Genomic DNA, 17,319 nt, shown 5'->3' with positions numbered 1-17,319 from the left:
GTGATTACCTTAATCTTCTTAAAATTCTTCATGGGAAGGGAAAAAACCCTTCATGCTCCCTGCTCCCCAGATAAAGGCCAAACTCTTTCAAGACCCTATCTCCCTGAGATTTGGCCCCTGCCGCATTGTCACACCCCCTAACACCCCACCCATCAGCCACAAAGAACAACTGTGAATACTCCAACTTCTCTGGAACTGTGGGCCTTTGCATATTCCAGTCCCCAACTGTAGCCTGATGAAAGCATTGATTTTTCCAGCCTGAGCCCAATGTCCGAGTTAGTAACCTTGCTGCCCACAAAGTGACATGATCCTCCCCCAAGGATCACTCAGCCAAAACTTTCCTCCACCTCAGCACTTATCACTTTGTAGCTCTGTTTCCTGTGAAAACAGGGACGATAGGATTTGGGTTCTTCTGTAGCACTGAGCTTGGCACATGGTAGACATCATTGAATGTTTTGGGTTTTTTTTAATTTTTTTTTTACACAGCAGGTTCTTATTAGTTATCCATTTTTTACATATTAGTGTATACATGTCAATCCCAATCTTCCAGTTCATCACACCACCACCTGCCCCCTGCCACTTTCCCCCCTTGGTGTCCATATGTTTGTTCTCTACGTCTGTCTCTATTTCTGCCCTGCAAACTGGTTCATCTGTACCATTTTTCTAAGTTCCACATATATGCGTTAATATACTGTATTTGTTTTTCTCTTTCTGACTTACTTCACTCTGTATGACAGTCTCTAGGCCCATCCACGTCTCTACAAATGACCCAATTTCATTCCTTCTTATGGCTGAGCACTGAATGTTTTTGAATGAACGAATGAGTGTCCTCAGTCCCTGAGGACCCTTTGAGCACTACTCTACCAGGACGGCCCTCTTTCCCATTAAAAAAAACACCAACACCTGCTCAAATTCACAGCCCTACACTTAGCAAGAGGGGGGACTACACTCCCCAGCTGGCAGTTCAGTAGACATGTGGTTTAATCCTTCCACTGTATCCCACAGCTTCTCCTGAAGACATGCAGGATGATTTCACTTTATATGACATTTAATCTTGTTCATGGAGGAATCAGTTCCCAAGACCTGACAGGACTGGAGGTGGCAGTGGTCATCCAAGGAGAACACCGGTGACTCTCCCAACTTCATTCCCCAATCAAAGAGGACAGTTTTGATTTGCCACTGGTGAGTTTATTACATGATTAAAGTTCAAATAAAAAAATAATAACCAAAATCTTGGCAGGGAGGCTAGAGCTAGAATCTGGGAGCGCTGCTTCCCTGTCCCCAGCCTCCCTGACCAAGCCCAGCTCCATTAACTCAGCTTGACTCGATCAAGTTCCTCATCAAGACTTGCATCTGTGCTCTGGACATCTCTGCTGCTCCTGCTGGAGACTGAGTCCTGGGCTCCTGGCACCGGGGCTTTGGTGAGGGCCCCATACACACCCATGGCCTGAGGAGAGGGACAGAGAGAGAGCCATGATGACACATGGCAGAAGGTATAGCCCAACCCACCAACGGCTCAAAGGAAGAAGGTAGAGCCGGGGCCAGTAAGCTTGTTTTTCCTTTCTCTCTCTCAAGCCTCAGTCTTAAAAGCTTTGGAGTCGGTTCTAGGAATGTTACAAACTACCAGAGCAGGGTCACCCTCAAAATACTAATACAGGCATCTGCAAAAAAAAAAGAAAAAAAAAAAGAAAGATGTCTCAAGAGGTTCCCTATTGCTAGGGATGACTGGGGGTGTCTCGTTCAGGGGATGAAGAGAGGTGTAGGTCTCAGGGCACTCTAGAGGACTCGATGGGGAAAGTGATGGTGGTGGTGGTAGCGTCTCAGTCTCTGGCATTGGTGCTCTATGCTGGGTCTTCAGGGCGCTCTAACCTGAGCCACCATACTGGTGACGTCGCCGGGGTTGGAGGGCAGCAGGATAGTGTTGGAGTCCTTGGCCAGTTTAGAGAATGCGCTGACATACTGCTCAGCCACAGTCAGGGAGGCTGCTGCATCTCCATTCTGTGGCCACAGGGAAGATAAAAATCAGAGATCACAGACTTGCATGGGGGGTGGGGGGGAGGAAAGGAAGTGGAGAGAAATCAGGTTCCTAGAAAGAGGATATGCAGATCACAATACAAGAGATCATGTAATGTGGCTCAGTGGAACCAAAATGGCAGGAATTTCTCCCAAGGGTAGATAAGAGAACCTCTTCTACTGCCAATTCCTGATCCCCAATCCCACCTAGGGGGTCTCTCACATGTTGTGTCAGAGCTGCAGCCAGGATGCGAATAGCTTCAGCTTTAGCCTTGGCCTTGGCCAGAACTGCACTGGCCTCTCCTGGAAGAAAAGAGACAGAGCTTAACCTATGAGGTCAGGGTACCCCAAAAGCTCCTGTCCCAGTAGCAAGCCTCAAAGACCCATACCCTGTTCATCACTCAGCCTCTACCCTCTGCTGACCTGCTGCCTGATTTATTTGTTCAGCCTTTTCTGCCTCAGAGGCCAGGATCTGTGCCTGCTTCTTCCCCTCTGCCACGTTGATGGCCGACTCTCGAGTCCCCTCAGACTCTAGAACTGTGGCCCGTTTCCGCCGCTCTGCCTCCACCTAGAAGCCCCCAGCAAGCCCCATCAACAAGAAACCAGAGTAAAAGTAAACTCTTACACAGACCTGCAATTGTACCCATCACAACAGGGAAGGGAGTCCAGGTCCCTATGCAACTGGAGCATCCTGAAGTACTCCACCTCATCCCTCTCTGGCTCCCACCTGCATCTGCATGGACTCTTTCACCCGGGGTGGCACATGGATATCCTTGATCTCATAACGGAGGCAGCGGATGCCCCAGCAGTCAGCGGCCTGGTTGATAGCATCCACGATGTTAGCATTCAGGGACTCCCGCTCCTGGAGGAAGAGAGGTGTAAGCTCCATGGCCTCAACCCAACCTTCAGGGGGCGAAACCGAGAAGGTCCCGGAACTGATCCCCAGAAAGGACTGAGAGTGCCAGGTATGTGTCTTCAAACCCTAACTCTGGCTCAGATCCCCTTACCCGGAAGACTTTGTCCAGAGAGAGTTTGCCGAGCTCTGATCTCATGGTTGTCTGAGCTAGCTGGGTGACAGCATACTCAGGGTCCTCCACACCATAGCTTGCCTGAAAGGGGCATGGATAGTGTCAGTAGCTTGCATGCAGGATTTTAGTGAGGAGAGCAACTCAGGAGCTCAATAAAGCAGAGGACAGATACCTTGTAAGGGTCCATGATGCGCAGGTAAAGGACTCCATCGATTTGCAGAGTTACATTGTCTGTAGGTGCAGGAGCAGGAGAGAAAGGAGGTCAGGCCTCCAGGTCCCAATCAGCTCTTTCTCCTGCAACCACATCCTAATGGCCTCAGAGCACCCATGTCACCCCGCACCCCTCACCAAGAGTCACGGCAGACTGCTCAGGCACGTTGATGACAATTTCCTTGAGACTCTGCACATATCGGATCCGGTCTAACACAGGGATGAGGATATTCAAGCCCTGGGAAGAGGAGTTACAGGTCTTCAGAAGGATGGGGGGCTGTAGGGTTGAGATCGAAGCTAGGCCTGGAGTGGGTAGGGAATCAACATAGATTCTGCGCAGAAAAACAGAAGGCTTGGGGTGTCACCGGTACGTAAGAATGTAAGGATAGGAATGTAAGGCTGGATCTCTGAATGGAAGGGACAGTCAAGGAGATAGGAGCCAGCAGAGTAGACTTTTCCATGCAGACAGGTGGAGCTGAGAGGATTAATAGAAGAGATTCCTAATGTGGGGCCTGTGGGATGCTAGCGCAATGGGAAAAGGTGGTAAGATGGGTATGACCGTCAGCAGTCTGGGCCCTGCCAGGTCTGGCCTAGGGTGTCAGAAGCCAAAGGTGAAGGCAGGCCCCAACGAGGTCTCACCCCATTCCCCCATGTCGTGAGGGAACTGGGATTCAGGCTGGCCCGGGGTGGGCAGAAGAGGTTCTCACAGGCTCCAAGATGCGGTGGAATCGGCCCATTCGCTCCACCACCCAAGCCTCCTGCTGCGGCACAAACAGCACCACGGTGTTTCGGGGCAATCCAGAGGAGGCGCGGCGCGCAGCGCGGCCAGAAGCCTGCACGGAGCCCTAAAGGGAAGACGAGGATCAGCAGAGACCCAGTCGGTCGGGCACCCCGCCCCTCTCGGTGCCTGTCCCGGAGGCATGTCCCTAAACCGCGACCCTAAAGGGTTCTCGGAAAGGAACTCAGGCGAGTACCATAACCTCCGATCCCAGTTCTCTCCCCACACTTAGAATCTGGCCCCTTCCCAGTTGAAAACCCAAGTGATCTCTGGCCCGACCCTTAGAAAAGGATGCCTTGCACTCACCCTCAGCAAAAGGGCCCCAGACGCCCGCACCGAGCGCGCCAGCATTTCCCACTGCCACAGCGACCTCCGGAACCAACGAGACGCGGAGCAGAGCAGTCGCTCTAGATGCCCGGACCTGAGCCTTTCCCTCCGTATTTCCACTCCCCCGGATGTACTTCCGGCCTTCCCTGCCCTCTTCCACATTCAGCCAATCAGCGTTACTCGGCAGAAGCGTGCATCAAGTTGCTCGCTGGGAGACGCAGACTTTCTAGAGAGGGCTCAAGGCTGGAGCTTTTTCTTGTTCTCGCTGTTCAAGCCCAAGATCCCGAACACGGTGACCAAATGGAGGCTACTTTTCGCGTGCAGGTGTCCCAGAAAAGCTTCCCACAGAATTCTTTATCCCCACTGGAGACTCAGTTTACCCTTCTGAGCGTATAATCGCCATCTTTCACCATAGCGACGAGCGATTGGAGCTGACTCATTGCCGTGGTTGCCATAGTGACATTCTCTGGTAGTCCTGCTGTGCTGTACCCAGCCCTCCCACTGGGGACCGACCCCATTCCCGTTACCATGGTGACTGAGCCTAACATTGCCCGGTGATTGGACTGAGGTTTCCCCCTCCCCTCTTTTCCCAAGGCATCATAGCTTTTTCTTCCTCTACCCCGTCAGGGTCTATCAGGCCAGGTTCCCTCTCATACAGAGTCCGGCACACAGCCCCAACATTCAGCCTTCTCTGGAGCATGTCACCCTGCACACATCTCCGATGCTCTGTCACATGCACTAGGAGACTTGCACAGTCACCCTCATTTTACATATCAGAGCACTGAAGCTCAGAGGAGCTAAAATCATCAACAGAACCAGTGTAAGAATCCAGATCCGCCTTCAGAGTTCAGCTTTTACAGCAGAACCTTCCCCACCACACCACCCCATTATGTGAAAGGGGCAAGACCAGACCCTAAGAATCATGGGGCTTCCCCTAAGACTTCCCTGTCTCAGGCCTTTTTCCTGGGGAAAGGGCAGAGTCCCGGCTCTAGTTAGGCTCTCCATCCCCATCCCCATGCTCTCCCGAACAGAAAAAGTAAGGCTTAGTTCAAGTTTCAAACAAGAATTTATTCTTTCTTTCTTTCTTTTTTTTTTAAAAAAAAGTACCAGGTACAATTTTTTCCTGTTTTTTTTTTTCAAGTTTTAGCAAATGCTTGTTCCCCTCAGCCCAGCCCCGGGTATCAGGGCTAAGGCTAGGTCAGAGTCTAGAGTGGGGAATGGGGTAGTTGATAACTACATGACTGAGTTTGAGGGGTGACCCTCACCCCAACTGAGGTAGGTGGGTCAGAGTCTGGCCAGGTGAGAGGAGGCGCCCCAGTCCTTGGCCCTGACTCTGTCCCCTGAACACCTTCCTCAGTCAGGACCCCAAAGCAAGGAGACACAGGCAGAAGGAGAGGGACAACCAGAGTCTGAAGTCCTAGATGAGGTGTGGTTGACACCTGTGTGTGTGTGCCTGCACGCATGCTCTCTCTCTCACACACATACACGTACACACACACACACACACACACACACACACACACACAAGTTGGCCTTCAGAGAGAGGTGAGAGGGTCGGGGAAGTGAAAGGAATAAGGAAGGACAGGGGAAGCTGAGTCTTTGGCTGGTGACTCAGTCCTTCCGGAATACTTCTCTGCTCTCAGCTGAGGGAGAGCAGTTCTCCTACAGCCCCCATATCAGCCTCTTCAACTCCTGAGGTTGGAGCAATATCTGAGAGTGGGAAAGGAGGAGGGGCAATGCCAATTATCAGGTTTGGGACGTTACCAAGGCAATCCAATTTGAATAAATTATAAATTAAAATAAATAAAATAATAAGTGGCCCCTGCCCAGGACAGGGAGGCAACGCTGGCATGACTTGCCTGGGAACTTAGGACAACCTCAGGGTAGCTCCAGTTCCTCCCCACTACCGCAGCTGGCCTGGGAAATCCAAGGGAGGGGGCAGGCACGTGGAGTACCCAGAGTAGGGCAGAGTGTGGTAAGATCAGAAGCTTTAAACACCCAAATAATCAGTTTGGGCATGAGCGTGGTGAGGGCTTTAATTCAAGCCTGAAGGGTCTCTCGCACCTCTCCACGTGTTTGCTCTGTCCAGGATGGAGCAGGATGGGCAGGTCCTTGGCCCACATGGGTTCAGGGCACTGACAATCAGGGCAAAGGTGAATAACGTGGATTGTGAGGGGCCTCAGTCACAGCCTGCAGTTCGTAGGGGAGCCCTGTGTCCAGTTCCAGGCTCCGGCGGGAAAAAAGCAGGCGGATGTCTCCATGCAGGCTTAAGCGGCCTGAGCGGGAGCTCCGGAACCTGGGGGAGGACAGGGTGATCAAAGTAAGACCCCAGACTGTAGACAAGCAAGGAGAGATGCTATTCAGGGAGGACATGCCTGGGTTGTGGAAAGGATATCCAGGGCCCTGTCCTCACCTGAGGTGCAACAAGTAGCAGAGGAGGCAGCGGGTGGGGCTAGCATTCCCCTCCTCACCCACAGGCACCAAAAAGAGGCGATGACGCAGGAAGGTCATATGGGCAGCAGGCATGTCCGAGAAGTCAAAGGTCACGAGGAACATCTTCACCACAGTCTGGTTGGGGTTAAATAAGGTCTGGGGACAGGAAGGGCAAGGTTGGTAGGGTCTAGGGGATGTTTTCCTGTCCCCACTCCCACTCCCCCTCAGGGAAAACTCACCACTTGGATGGTGCCCACCTTGGGCACGCTGTAACCCTTCCTCCCCAGGGGGTTCAGGTCCACGACGCCCTGGGAAGGCCATGGAGCCATCAGACAAAGTAGGGTCTGGGAGATTCCTGAACACTCATCCATCTCCACAATCTCTCATTCTGGGACCTGGCCCCTGCCCTACACTAGAGTTCTCCCCACCTGGCTCTGACTCTTAGGCGAGAACATCTAAAGAATACTTCCAGAGCCGTTCTCCTGGGTTCCCTAACTCTGCTGCTCTCTGCCCAGGGTGCCCTTCCCAATAAAGTCTTTTGCTTTGTCAGTTAAAAAAAAAAAAAAAGAATACCCCCTGCCCCCAACCCCTCATGCCCCTCATGAGCTAACTTTGGGTTTAGGTCAGGTCATACCAGGAAGGGAGCCGGGGCATTTTGCTCAGAAACATCAAAGAAGGTGACAGTGACAGGCAGCGTGACATGCTGAGGGCAGTAGGATCCACTAGCTCCAATCTCTGCTGTGAAGCCCTCAATGTGGCCAGATGGTGCAAAGCGTCCTCGCAGCAATGATTCCTGGGGATGGGGTGGGAAAACATATTGTGAGACAGATGCTAGCTGTTTTCCTTACCCATCCAAGCCACACACACCACCATCCCTTCCCGCAAGATCCACCAATCAAGGAACCCAAGGGGAACTACCTCAAAGTTGCCCAACAGGGTACGGCTGATGGCGGGGGTAGGAACAGGGGAGGCACTGGGGGTGCTCAGCAGGCCTGGCCTCTTCCGGAGGCTTCGAAGGGAGCTCCTGGTAGGGGAGGGGACACACAAGTGGGTTGGCTTGAGGTATTCTGCTACGCTTGCTACTGTCCTTGGGCGCCACAATTTGCTACTACCTAGGGCTCCTTCCCTGAGGTCCCCCACCCTGGGGTTGGAAAAAGAATTACAGACACCTGCCCCATTTTCAGGGAGGGGTAGAGGGAGAAGCTGGTCACTTACAGCTTCAGGCGACAGGCACCTTTCAGCCTCCGCCCCATGGGACTGCAGTCTGTTGGGTCCTATGGAGAGGAAAGATTAGGGACAGAGATTGGGTGGAGGCCAGGTATGTTTGGAGCAGGGGCTCATCACAAACTCTCATAGGAACATCCTCCCAAGCCCATCACCTTTCCTCACACAGATGTCCACTTAAGAGCAGACCACTTCCTCTCCTGGCTTACCAGCACAGGCTCCTTGGGCCCAGGCAGCAGGTGGCTCCAGAAGGGTGTGGCTTTGGCATCAGAACTGTTGGCAGCAGGAGGGTGGCCCAGGGTTCCCCGGCGCCTCCGAGGGGCTGGCCCCTCATCCTCAGAGCTGACATCCGGGGCTTCTCCAGCTGGAAGCAGCCTTCGCTTGGTGGGACAGGGGCCTGGAGGTCCAGGGCCAGGGGGTGTGTGCTCGGGGCTGTGCCCATTGGCAGTGCCAGGGGACTCCCTAGACCAGGGGCTGCCCCCATTGCCCACCCCAGCCACTAGGCTCTTACCCCCTATTTGTGCAAGACTGTGCAAATCAGTGTCAAGTGTGTGCAGCTGGCCCGGAGGGGCTGGCCCTGGGGACTCCCCCAGGGACCCCTGTCCCCCAGGATGTGGGGAAACCCAGTCTCTGGTGTGCAAAGTACTGCAGGAAGCATTTGATGGGGGCCAGGGGGGACTCGGGGCCCCTGAAGTCCAAGGTGAGGTGGAGCTACCTCCCTGTTCCACAACACAGAGGCCATGATGGCAGAAATGTTGGCTGGCCACGCCTAGTCCCAGCCCCAGTCCCTCTGGGCCCAATAGCCCCAGAGTAGGTGGTTCTTCAGGGGGTAGTCCCTCTCTGGCCCCCAGCCCAGGGCCTCTCTTCAGCTCCCGGGGACCCTCAGTGGGTGGGGCTGGCCGTTTCAGGGCCCTATGAGGCTCGGAGGCACCAGCTGGAGGGGAAAAGATGGATACCTGGTAGACCCCGGGGGATGTTGCCCCCCCCGCCGGGCTGTAGCCCATGAGCAGGCCACCCTGGAGGGCCCCCTGCCTGACTGCAGGCTGTGAAGGGCCAGCCTCTGGCTCTGAGGATGGAGACGGCTCCGCCTGCACGTGGCGCATGAAGCCCCCCCTTGGGTCAGGGGGGACCCCCCCCCAGAGCCTTTATGCTGGGCCTGGGCTGGGGGGCCTGGGGACATCTGTGCAAGAGAAGAGAAGAAAAGATGGTCAGGGCAATCAGTGAATCATCTCCCTCCCAGGTGAATTTCAGATCCTCCCCTGGACTGAAGAGGTGAGCTTGTGAGGTTCCTGGGGGCGAAGGTGTCCCAATCTAATACCTTCAGATGGACTAATGGAATATAAAGGCCACTCGCAGAACTTCTGAGAAGGTGACACATTTAGCTCAGGTTTCTAACTGTACCTGCTCCCCCTCCCTCTCCTTGGCACTCACCCCGATAAAGAGGCCTTAAGCCTAGCTGTGTGTTCCCTCTTCCTGACTGATGCCTTGCTCTCCTAGCTTGCAGTCTGGTCCATGCCTGCTGCACTGGCGAGGTGACTGCCACCATTCCGTGCAGCTCCTAGGCTCAGCTAGACCCTGAGGAGAGAAAAACAGACATAAGCCAGGATCTCTGGAGCCAGCAGTAAGGCTGCTCTCCAACTGTCAGCTAACAGAGTATACGCCAGGACATCCTCCTCCAGTATGAGGAGCCCTTCAGAAACAGAAGGGGCAGTCTTGGGATCCAGGGCCCAGAGGGCAGAACTGGGCTACACAAGGAGTCACAGAGAGGCAGGTCTTAGCTCATTGTAATAAGGATGTGACAAGTAAGTTGAGGCAGGATAACTACTTATCAGGGCCACCAGCTAGGGGACTCCTGCCCTGAATGAGAGGGGGGATGAGATACCCCAAGATCCAAGAGACCATGCCAACTGAGAGGTGGCCAAAGCAAGAATTCAACTCTCCTAGTCAAGGCCACTGAGTTGCACAACTCCTTCCCACATACCTATCTCTAAAGGGACAAGTGCCATCCCATAACCCTAAGGGCAGAAGCCTTACAGAAACTTACATCCCCAACAGCGCTCCTTAGAAGTACAAACTTCAGGTCAGCTCAAACTTACATCCCCAACAGCGCTCCTTAGAAGTACAAACTTCAGGTCAGCTCAAAGTGGGCCCTTCAGCATTAAACTCCCAATTGGCCCCAGCAGTCTGTCCCTTTAACAGGAAGCAACAAATCTAACCAAAAACAAGTCTAGAGGGGGCGGGGCGGGGGAGGAAGCACTGCTAGAAGGCACTTTCCAGGGCCTCCCCCTCCCCCTACCTAGGCCCTGCAAACTAGTGATAAGACAGTGACAGTCAGAGAGCAGGAGTACCTCGCCACTCCTCCCCAACACATCCAACACCCAAAAACCAAAACCACTGCTTTTCTGTCAGGGTACAAGATGGTCTTCACTGACTAGTCCACCCTCAGGAGTCCATATTGGGTGAGGGGATGTCCAGTTGAAGGCCATCTTCCTTCATGGGAGAAAACATTTCCCCCAGGATCAAGCTTATCCTTTGGTCAGTAGCCTGTGCTGCCTGCTATCCACAAAACCCTTTCTCATTCAAGGAATGTCCCCTTATGCCTACTGGAGTCTTAACCTTCCTTGGCTAGGCCAAATGCCATCCTCTCCATAAAGCCTACTACGGCCACCCTGGACCATAAATGTCTGTCTCTTCTGAGACCTCACCTATAGCAGTACCACTATCTCCTGTAGCCCAGTGACAGCTTTGTTTGCTCCTGTGGGTAAGACATCTCGTAGACTGACCATAGGGTTCTTGAGGATAGGTTTGTACTTCACTCCTCTGCCCAACTCCAAGCACAGGGGTAAGCACATAGCAGGGCTCAAAAAAGTAAAATGCAAGTCCCAGAGATCTGGGCAGCAGTCCTGACAGTGCAGAGAAAAACTCCCAAAATATGAGAGAAGCAGGGAGATTAACTGTATAGGGAAAATCAGCAACAACAAAGATGGGGATGGGGGGCTTCCCTGGTGGCACAGTGGTTAAGAATCTGCCCACCAATGCGAGGGACACAGGTTCATGCCCTGGTCCGGGAAGATCCCACATGCCGCGGAGCAACTAAGCCCGTGCGCCACAACTACTGAGCCTGTGCTCTAGAGCCCGCGAGCCACAACTACTGAGCCCGTGTGCCACAACTACCAAAGCCCACGTGCCTAGAGCCTGTGCTCCGCAACAAGAGAAGCCACTGCAATGAGAAGCCCGAGCCTCCGCTCGACGCAACTAGAGAAAGCCCACGTGCAGCAATGAAGACCCAGCGCCGCCAAAAATAAATAAATAAAATAAATTAAAGATGGGGGTGGGACACAGGGAGAAAGGGGAGCTTTGCATCCAGGGACTGGAAAACTCTCCTACACCAAGTTCCCATCACTGCACTATCCTACATTATCCTATTTCACCACGTTCTCATTAGAACTGGAAGCCCTAAGAAAATTCTGGTTCCCTGTGGTGGGTGGGGTGTCTGGAAAGGGCAGAACGCCAATGGCAGCATTGTCAGAGGGTACGACCTGTACTAATCTCTTTCCTCCTTTCCTCTACCCATGCTATACAGATTCAGGAAGGGCCTTTTCCTTAGCACTCCCACCCCTAAGTCATCCCATCATCCCAGTTGACCTCTTGAGCCCTTGCCCTGGGGAAGCCAGGTGATGACATGATGCCCTACTTGACCCCAGCATGGCTGGCACCTGCTCATTACCCCAGAGCCCTCTCAGTTCCTGCCCTGTCAATGAAAATCTCTAAGACTCACTTTCCTGCCACCCAGCCAGTCTGGCTCTAGACCATGGCTTCAAGCTGACTCATGGGGCAGGACTTGGCAGGGGAGGGGCAGGGTAGGCCAAATCTCACTCTGTGCAGGGGGTGGGCAGCAGCTGGCGTCAAACAGCTGTGCCAGGCTGTGGCTGGCAAGGACTACAGCTCCCAACATACCAAGGGAGCAAGGCCAGCAAAAACAACAAGTCCCAGAATACCACGGGGTCTGTACCCTCAGACACCTGCTAGGCCTGGGAGGTGGGGTAGGTGGATGTTGAGCTGCCAGGCTCACTCTCCCCTTCAGTATTAAAGATATCCATTTCTACCCTGATCAAGGAAGGTGGCCGGAAGGAGAATTCCTCTCCATGTGCTTTTCACCTTCACGCCATTCAGAAGGAACTGCTGCCAGCTGCTCTACATTTTGTACCTGCACACGTCTACACTAGCTACGGGGGCTGTTCCCATGGACCACTACTGTGGGTAGAAAGGTTAACCTCTGCCCTCTCACCAACCCCTTGCCTCGCTCTGGCCTAGAGCCCTCCACCCTCCGTGGAGAGGAAGCAAATCTTAGCACCTCCTCCAAAATGAGCCCAGTAGACTCACCCCAGCACCCCGGCTCCAGGACTCCTTGTTCTGACCGATCCCCCCCACCCCCTGCTTAGCCTCCCAGGTCCTTTCTCTCCCCCCTCCTCCCCACAGCCTGGGACAGGCCCCATTCCCTACTGGAGCTGCGGAGATTTGCTATTTCCCCCTAGCACAAACTCACCCCGTTCCCAGACTGGCTCCGCCGCGGCGCCGCTGCTCCAGGCCCTTCCGTCCCGTCCCGGTCCCTCCCCTCGAATGCCCGATCCTCCCCACCACGGGCCCCCAACCCAGACAAAGGGTGGCTCAGCCTGAGCCCTGCTCTGCTAGGATCTTCTCTGTTCAGCTTCGTGTGCAACACTAGCGGGCCCTGGCGCCCGCAGCCCCCAAGCCGCTGCCTCGCCCCTCCCCGCGACTGTCCCTCCCCGCGGGCGCCCGGGCTCCGCACTGCCGACTCCGCTGCCCCTCTGACTCACAGGCCATTTCCTACCAGCTGATGGGGCAGCCCGCCCCGCCCAGCGCCCCCACTCCCCCACCGCTGCAGCCGCGGCCGCCACGCCCCCCTCAAACTCCGCCCCCCATGGGCAGCGACCATGCTAATTGGCCTAAAGGAGGCCAGCCTCCCCACGACCTCCAGCGTGAGGCACGCCCCCTCCAAGAGACGCGAGCCCATTGGTCCACAAGGGGGGGCCGGCCTACATAGGGTCGCCCCGCCCATCTCCTTAACCCCTCAGCTGCAGGAGTCCAAAGCAGCTCTCAGCCTTGCCTTTTAACGCTTTGAAAGACGTAGGCCTCCCACTTTTCACCCCTCCCTTCCTCTTCAGAGGCGGGTCAGTCGGACGACCTAGGGCGTTCACAGACAAAGTTCGACAATCCCCAAAGTCAGCTTGCTCTTTCAACACCAGATCCCAAATATCCCCACTCCCGTTCATCTCTCCGTGCCTTGCAAACCAGAGGTCCAGAGACCAGAGGGCTGTTGAATCCCAGGAAGCTTCCTTCGTGCCAGGGTAGATGAAAAGGTCTTGAAGTGGGATCTCATCTCTTTCCACTGAGAAATAGTATTGTTCCTCTCTTACTCTATATTGATGTTCTTTTGCCTTCATTAGAGGGGCCCCAAGGGCTCCCGAGATAGGGATACCTTTTAATTCAGGAACTAGACATCATCCTTTGTGCCCCTAAACTTCCATTCTGAGATCAGGCTGCTTCAGCCCTTCTGCACTCTTTCTATTCATCAGCCCCTGTTCAAGGAGGCAGAGCACCCAGGGGAAGAAGTGGGATAGGAAGGCTCCTGCCCAGAGTAGGGGGAAATATGCCCAACTCTTCTGACAGAGCTCACCCCCATGACTCACAGCTCCCTCGAAACTCCCCACCCTCCCCCTGAGTCACTGGGCCCCAAGCCCAGCCCAGACCCAACCAAATTAAGTGGCAGCAGAACCAGCATTCCTAATTCTTATTCTCTTATCCTTTAAATGACCAGGATGGAAACCTTTGCAAGGATTAGACATTAAAAGACACTTTTTAGAGGGGCTGATCTACGGGCAAGCTAAGAAAAGAAACAGTCCTGCCTACCTTTCCCTCAGACAGTTTGGAGCTTAAGAGGTTTCTAAGACTCAGGTCTTCCACAAAACAAGAGGCAAACACCAGAGCCAAAAGAGGAAAGACTCAAACGGAGACGCTAGAGAATTAGCATCAGCCAGGGCAGGCTCCCTGGCTGTGCCTCCAGAAGAGCGGGAGTGCATTCTTTTATAGTTCAGAAGCCACAGAAGCCCCAAGGTCCTTGTTTCTACCTTGCTTGTAGTGGTGGGCCCTAAGGGCCCTGAGGTTGTCACTGGACAGTAAAATGAGGCTCTCCTCCCCTACTTCCTCCCTGTGCCCTAGACTTAGGAAGGACAACCAAGTAACAGTTCCTCTAGCCTCCTTTCTCCTTACCTCAGACCAGGGGAAAAACGCTGAAAAAGAACCCAGTTGCCGTGGACTGACTTCCTTGCTGGTTCCCTAATGCTAAGGAACGGGATTTAGGAAATTTTCAACACCCTGAACAAAATTGCAGAGTACCAACGTAAAAGCCCACTTGCCTTAGCAAAAGCTTACTGGGAAGACAGGTAGACAAAGAACACTGTAGGAAAGGAGTAATTCCTTGGTGACCCCACCTTGTTCTATCTAACTGCCACTACCATAGGCCCAGGCCTTAGTTATTTGCAAAAGTCAGGGGGCAGAAGTTCAGGGGGAAGGATCAAAGATGTTCTAGGCCTCAGTGTGTACTGGGAAAGCAAGCAGCATGGTACAATCAAGAGGCTTTACCTAGCTGCCTTAAATTCTTACCCTGCTTTATTTTTTTCATAACAGTTATCACCAGCTGACACTTCTCCCTCTTTCCCCTTCCCCCTTCCTCTCCCCCCTTTCTCTCCCTTCCCAGCCACACACACATTTATTTCTCCCCCTATTAGAATGGAAGCTCCATGAGAACAGCAACTTTGTCCATTTTGTTCATGCTGGTATTCCCAGAATCAGCATCAGTGCCTGGCACATAATAGGTGCTCAATAAACACTGGCTGAAAGAAACAATGAGCCCTGGGCTGAGTAAAGAGCAATCAGGAGACCTGGATCCTAACACCTGCTCTTTCACTGTGAGACCTGGAGAAAATCTCAGTTTCTTTGTTAATTTCCAAATCTGTAAAAATGAGCGTTTGTCTAGACATTGAGGGCCTCTACAATTCGGACCTTATACTGCTATAATTCTAATGGCTGCTGTTCACTCATATCCATTTTCAGAGGATGGATCCAAGCATCTGAATGCACTGCTGCCTGTACCGAAGCAGAAAGTCTATATACTCCAGTCTCTGCACAGCAAACTGATGCCCTTTCTCTTCACGCTCCACCCACTCACACAAATGCCTCAGTCTTGAGGAAGCTGGAGTGAGTCCGCCCTAAGCCTGCCTCTCAGAGAGACAGTCTGGGAAGCTGTGTTGCCATAGCAATCAGCTCCTCCTCAAAGGTTTCAGCCTGCCCTCCTTTACCCCACCCTACCCCACGGCTTTGTCTGGCTTCAGCACCCCCTCCCTCCCCAGCCCGTCTCTCAGCCAGAGGAGACTGGCTTGGGGCCCCTTTCAGCAACACTGTCATACTCATTCAGCCACTGTGTGGAAAACAGGGCTTTCTCACCCTCTCCCAGCCTGCCCAGGGGCAAAAAGAGCTCTGGCACTACATCAAGTCCCCTCAGGGAACCAGAGGAGCCGCCACAAGGACTAGGCCCTAGTCTCAGTTCTGATAGCTTCCAAGCCAGGAAGGTGGGGAGCCATTCCCTCTCCCTCCCCCAGCAGAGACTGGAACCTCACATCCCTTCCCAAGTTCAGCCGACAATAGTGGCCCACCTCTCAAAACACGCCTCATAGAACTTCAGCACTTCTCACCATTTCCCCTTCCCACAGAAGCCCAGAATTTTCGAGGGGCCTAGGGTTCCCTATCCAGGAGAAGGAAGAGTGTGGGGAAATCAGTTTGTGGCAAGTGGTAAAAAGGTGTCTACCATTCACTTGGGGGGCTGCTGGGAGAGACCTCTGCAGTAGTGAGGGCGAGGTCTGGGCCTTGCTGCTGGTTACTTAGGTCTCTGGCCACGGAGTACGAAGTCTGGGGCAGGGCACAGCTCCTAGACAGGCAAGGACCAGGCCAGGCCCCAGGGTGAGGAAGGAAGTGGGAAATGAGCACACCCAGAGCATAAGGGCAGGGCAAAGTGGGGGAGGAGGGGGAAGACAGGGACCAAGGCAAGCTTCTAGGAGGAACAGGAACTAGAGTGGGGGGATAACAGGAACCGAAGCAGGGGAAGGGTCCCCAGGGACACCAGCTAAGGGGAAAAAACCTGTCTCAGCCAGACAGATCCAAAGCCGACTGAGAGAGTCACACAAGCCCTAGTGGCAAGTAGGGCCTGGATCCTCTCTGAGAGTGCTCAGGCCTGAAGGTGGAGTTAGGAGCTGACGAGCCGGGAACACCACAGACTGGCTTCTTCACCCCCCTAATTCCAACACCCTCATTCCTGAAACACAGTACACAAACATCTTCCCGGAGTCTCTACAATGCCCCCAGACTTTCTCGAAGCACTAGGGGTTCTTCCCTCCCCAGATGGGACCTGCAACCCCTTCCCCTCACACAGTGCCCACAGCCCCATCCCTTCTTCCTCCACACAGCCCCTCCCACACTCCGGACCACCAGCCCGTCTCCATCACACGACACCTCCCCTTTCCCTTAAAGCGCTTCAGATCCCCTCCCCCTCAAGTGTCGTTTGAACCCTCCACTTCTGATAGCGACCTGACCCCCTCACATTGTACTTCCCACCTCACAAAGCACTCCCGCCCCGCCCCCGCAAGGGCTACTGGAGAATGCACCTCCTAGCCCCTACACTGAGCCCCCAACTCCTCCCCCAACTGTTTCACTCCACCCCCACCCAGCATTTCTCTAGATCCTCTCCTTCTCTAACGTGATCCCCACCTCCTCATGTCTGCCCAAGCGCACCCCCGTCCTTGTCCCTTCTTCCACATACACCCCGCCACACACCTGTAGTTCCGCGGGTCCCGTTGCACCTGGGGAGGTAATGGATTGGGGCAGTTACACAGCAGCCCTAGCTGCAGCCTCGGCCTGCAAACCTCACCCCTTTGGTCCGAGCCCCGCCCCCGCAACGACGGGACCCACCCTCCCCCTTGTCCCACCTCCCACCTTCCCCTGGCTCCTCCCCTCTCCCAGTTTCTTTAATCCTGGGGCTCCTCCCCTGTAATCCAGGTCCCGCCCCTCCCTGGCTCCGCCCCTTCTCCTCTCGGCGTCTCCCCATTGAATTTCTGCTTGTCCCTCGTCCCACCCCTGATCCCCGCCCCCTTTTGGTCTCTCCGCCTTTCACTAGGACCCGCCCCCTCGGATTCCAGGCTGGCAGAACCCGTGCCAGGCTCCCTTCCCCTGCTA

The 17,319-nt window shown here is 54.2% G+C and overlaps 2 protein-coding genes across 5 annotated transcripts; both read right to left on the bottom strand.

The window, feature by feature from the left end:
- Positions 1-1,151: 1,151 nt before the first annotated feature.
- STOML2 (stomatin like 2) lies at positions 1,152-4,469 on the bottom strand. Of its 2 annotated transcripts, none has more exons than XM_060014579.1 (10): positions 4,336-4,469; positions 3,891-4,096; positions 3,390-3,489; positions 3,214-3,272; positions 3,021-3,122; positions 2,741-2,875; positions 2,437-2,581; positions 2,237-2,316; positions 1,870-1,998; positions 1,152-1,447 (listed from the first exon to the last, which is right to left on the bottom strand). In XM_060014579.1, the coding sequence occupies exons 4-10, from the start codon at positions 3,226-3,228 to the stop codon at positions 1,310-1,312; spliced, it is 744 nt and encodes a 247-aa protein (XP_059870562.1). In that variant the 5' UTR covers positions 3,229-3,272; positions 3,390-3,489; positions 3,891-4,096; positions 4,336-4,469; the 3' UTR covers positions 1,152-1,309. The 2 variants fall into 2 exon arrangements, with proteins under 2 accessions (XP_059870562.1, XP_059870561.1); XM_060014578.1 differs by having other exon boundaries at positions 3,959-4,096.
- A 940-nt stretch (positions 4,470-5,409) lies between these two features.
- Positions 5,410-17,026, bottom strand: ATOSB (atos homolog B). Of its 3 annotated transcripts, XR_011246510.1 has the most exons (10): positions 16,921-17,026; positions 9,445-9,588; positions 8,223-9,193; positions 8,005-8,063; positions 7,708-7,813; positions 7,424-7,582; positions 7,029-7,097; positions 6,770-6,945; positions 6,421-6,652; positions 5,410-6,066 (listed from the first exon to the last, which is right to left on the bottom strand). XR_011246510.1 is itself a non-coding variant. In XM_060014570.1 (9 exons), exons 3-9 carry the CDS (start codon positions 9,114-9,116, stop codon positions 6,499-6,501), a joined length of 1,617 nt encoding a protein of 538 aa, XP_059870553.1. In that variant the 5' UTR covers positions 9,117-9,193; positions 9,445-9,588; positions 16,921-17,026; the 3' UTR covers positions 5,410-6,498. The 3 variants fall into 3 exon arrangements, 2 of the variants coding, with proteins under 2 accessions (XP_059870553.1, XP_059870552.1); XM_060014570.1 differs by having other exon boundaries at positions 5,410-6,652; XM_060014569.1 differs by lacking the exon at positions 16,921-17,026 and adding an exon at positions 12,560-12,756 and having other exon boundaries at positions 5,410-6,652.
- Between the last annotated feature and the right edge of the window lie 293 nt (positions 17,027-17,319).

The sequence above is a fragment of the Delphinus delphis genome, chromosome 6 (assembly GCF_949987515.2).
Source record: "Delphinus delphis chromosome 6, mDelDel1.2, whole genome shotgun sequence".
NCBI lineage: Eukaryota > Metazoa > Chordata > Mammalia > Artiodactyla > Delphinidae > Delphinus > Delphinus delphis.
The sequence above is the reverse complement of the archived record's forward strand: the minus strand, read 5'-3'. Positions and strand labels throughout refer to the sequence as shown.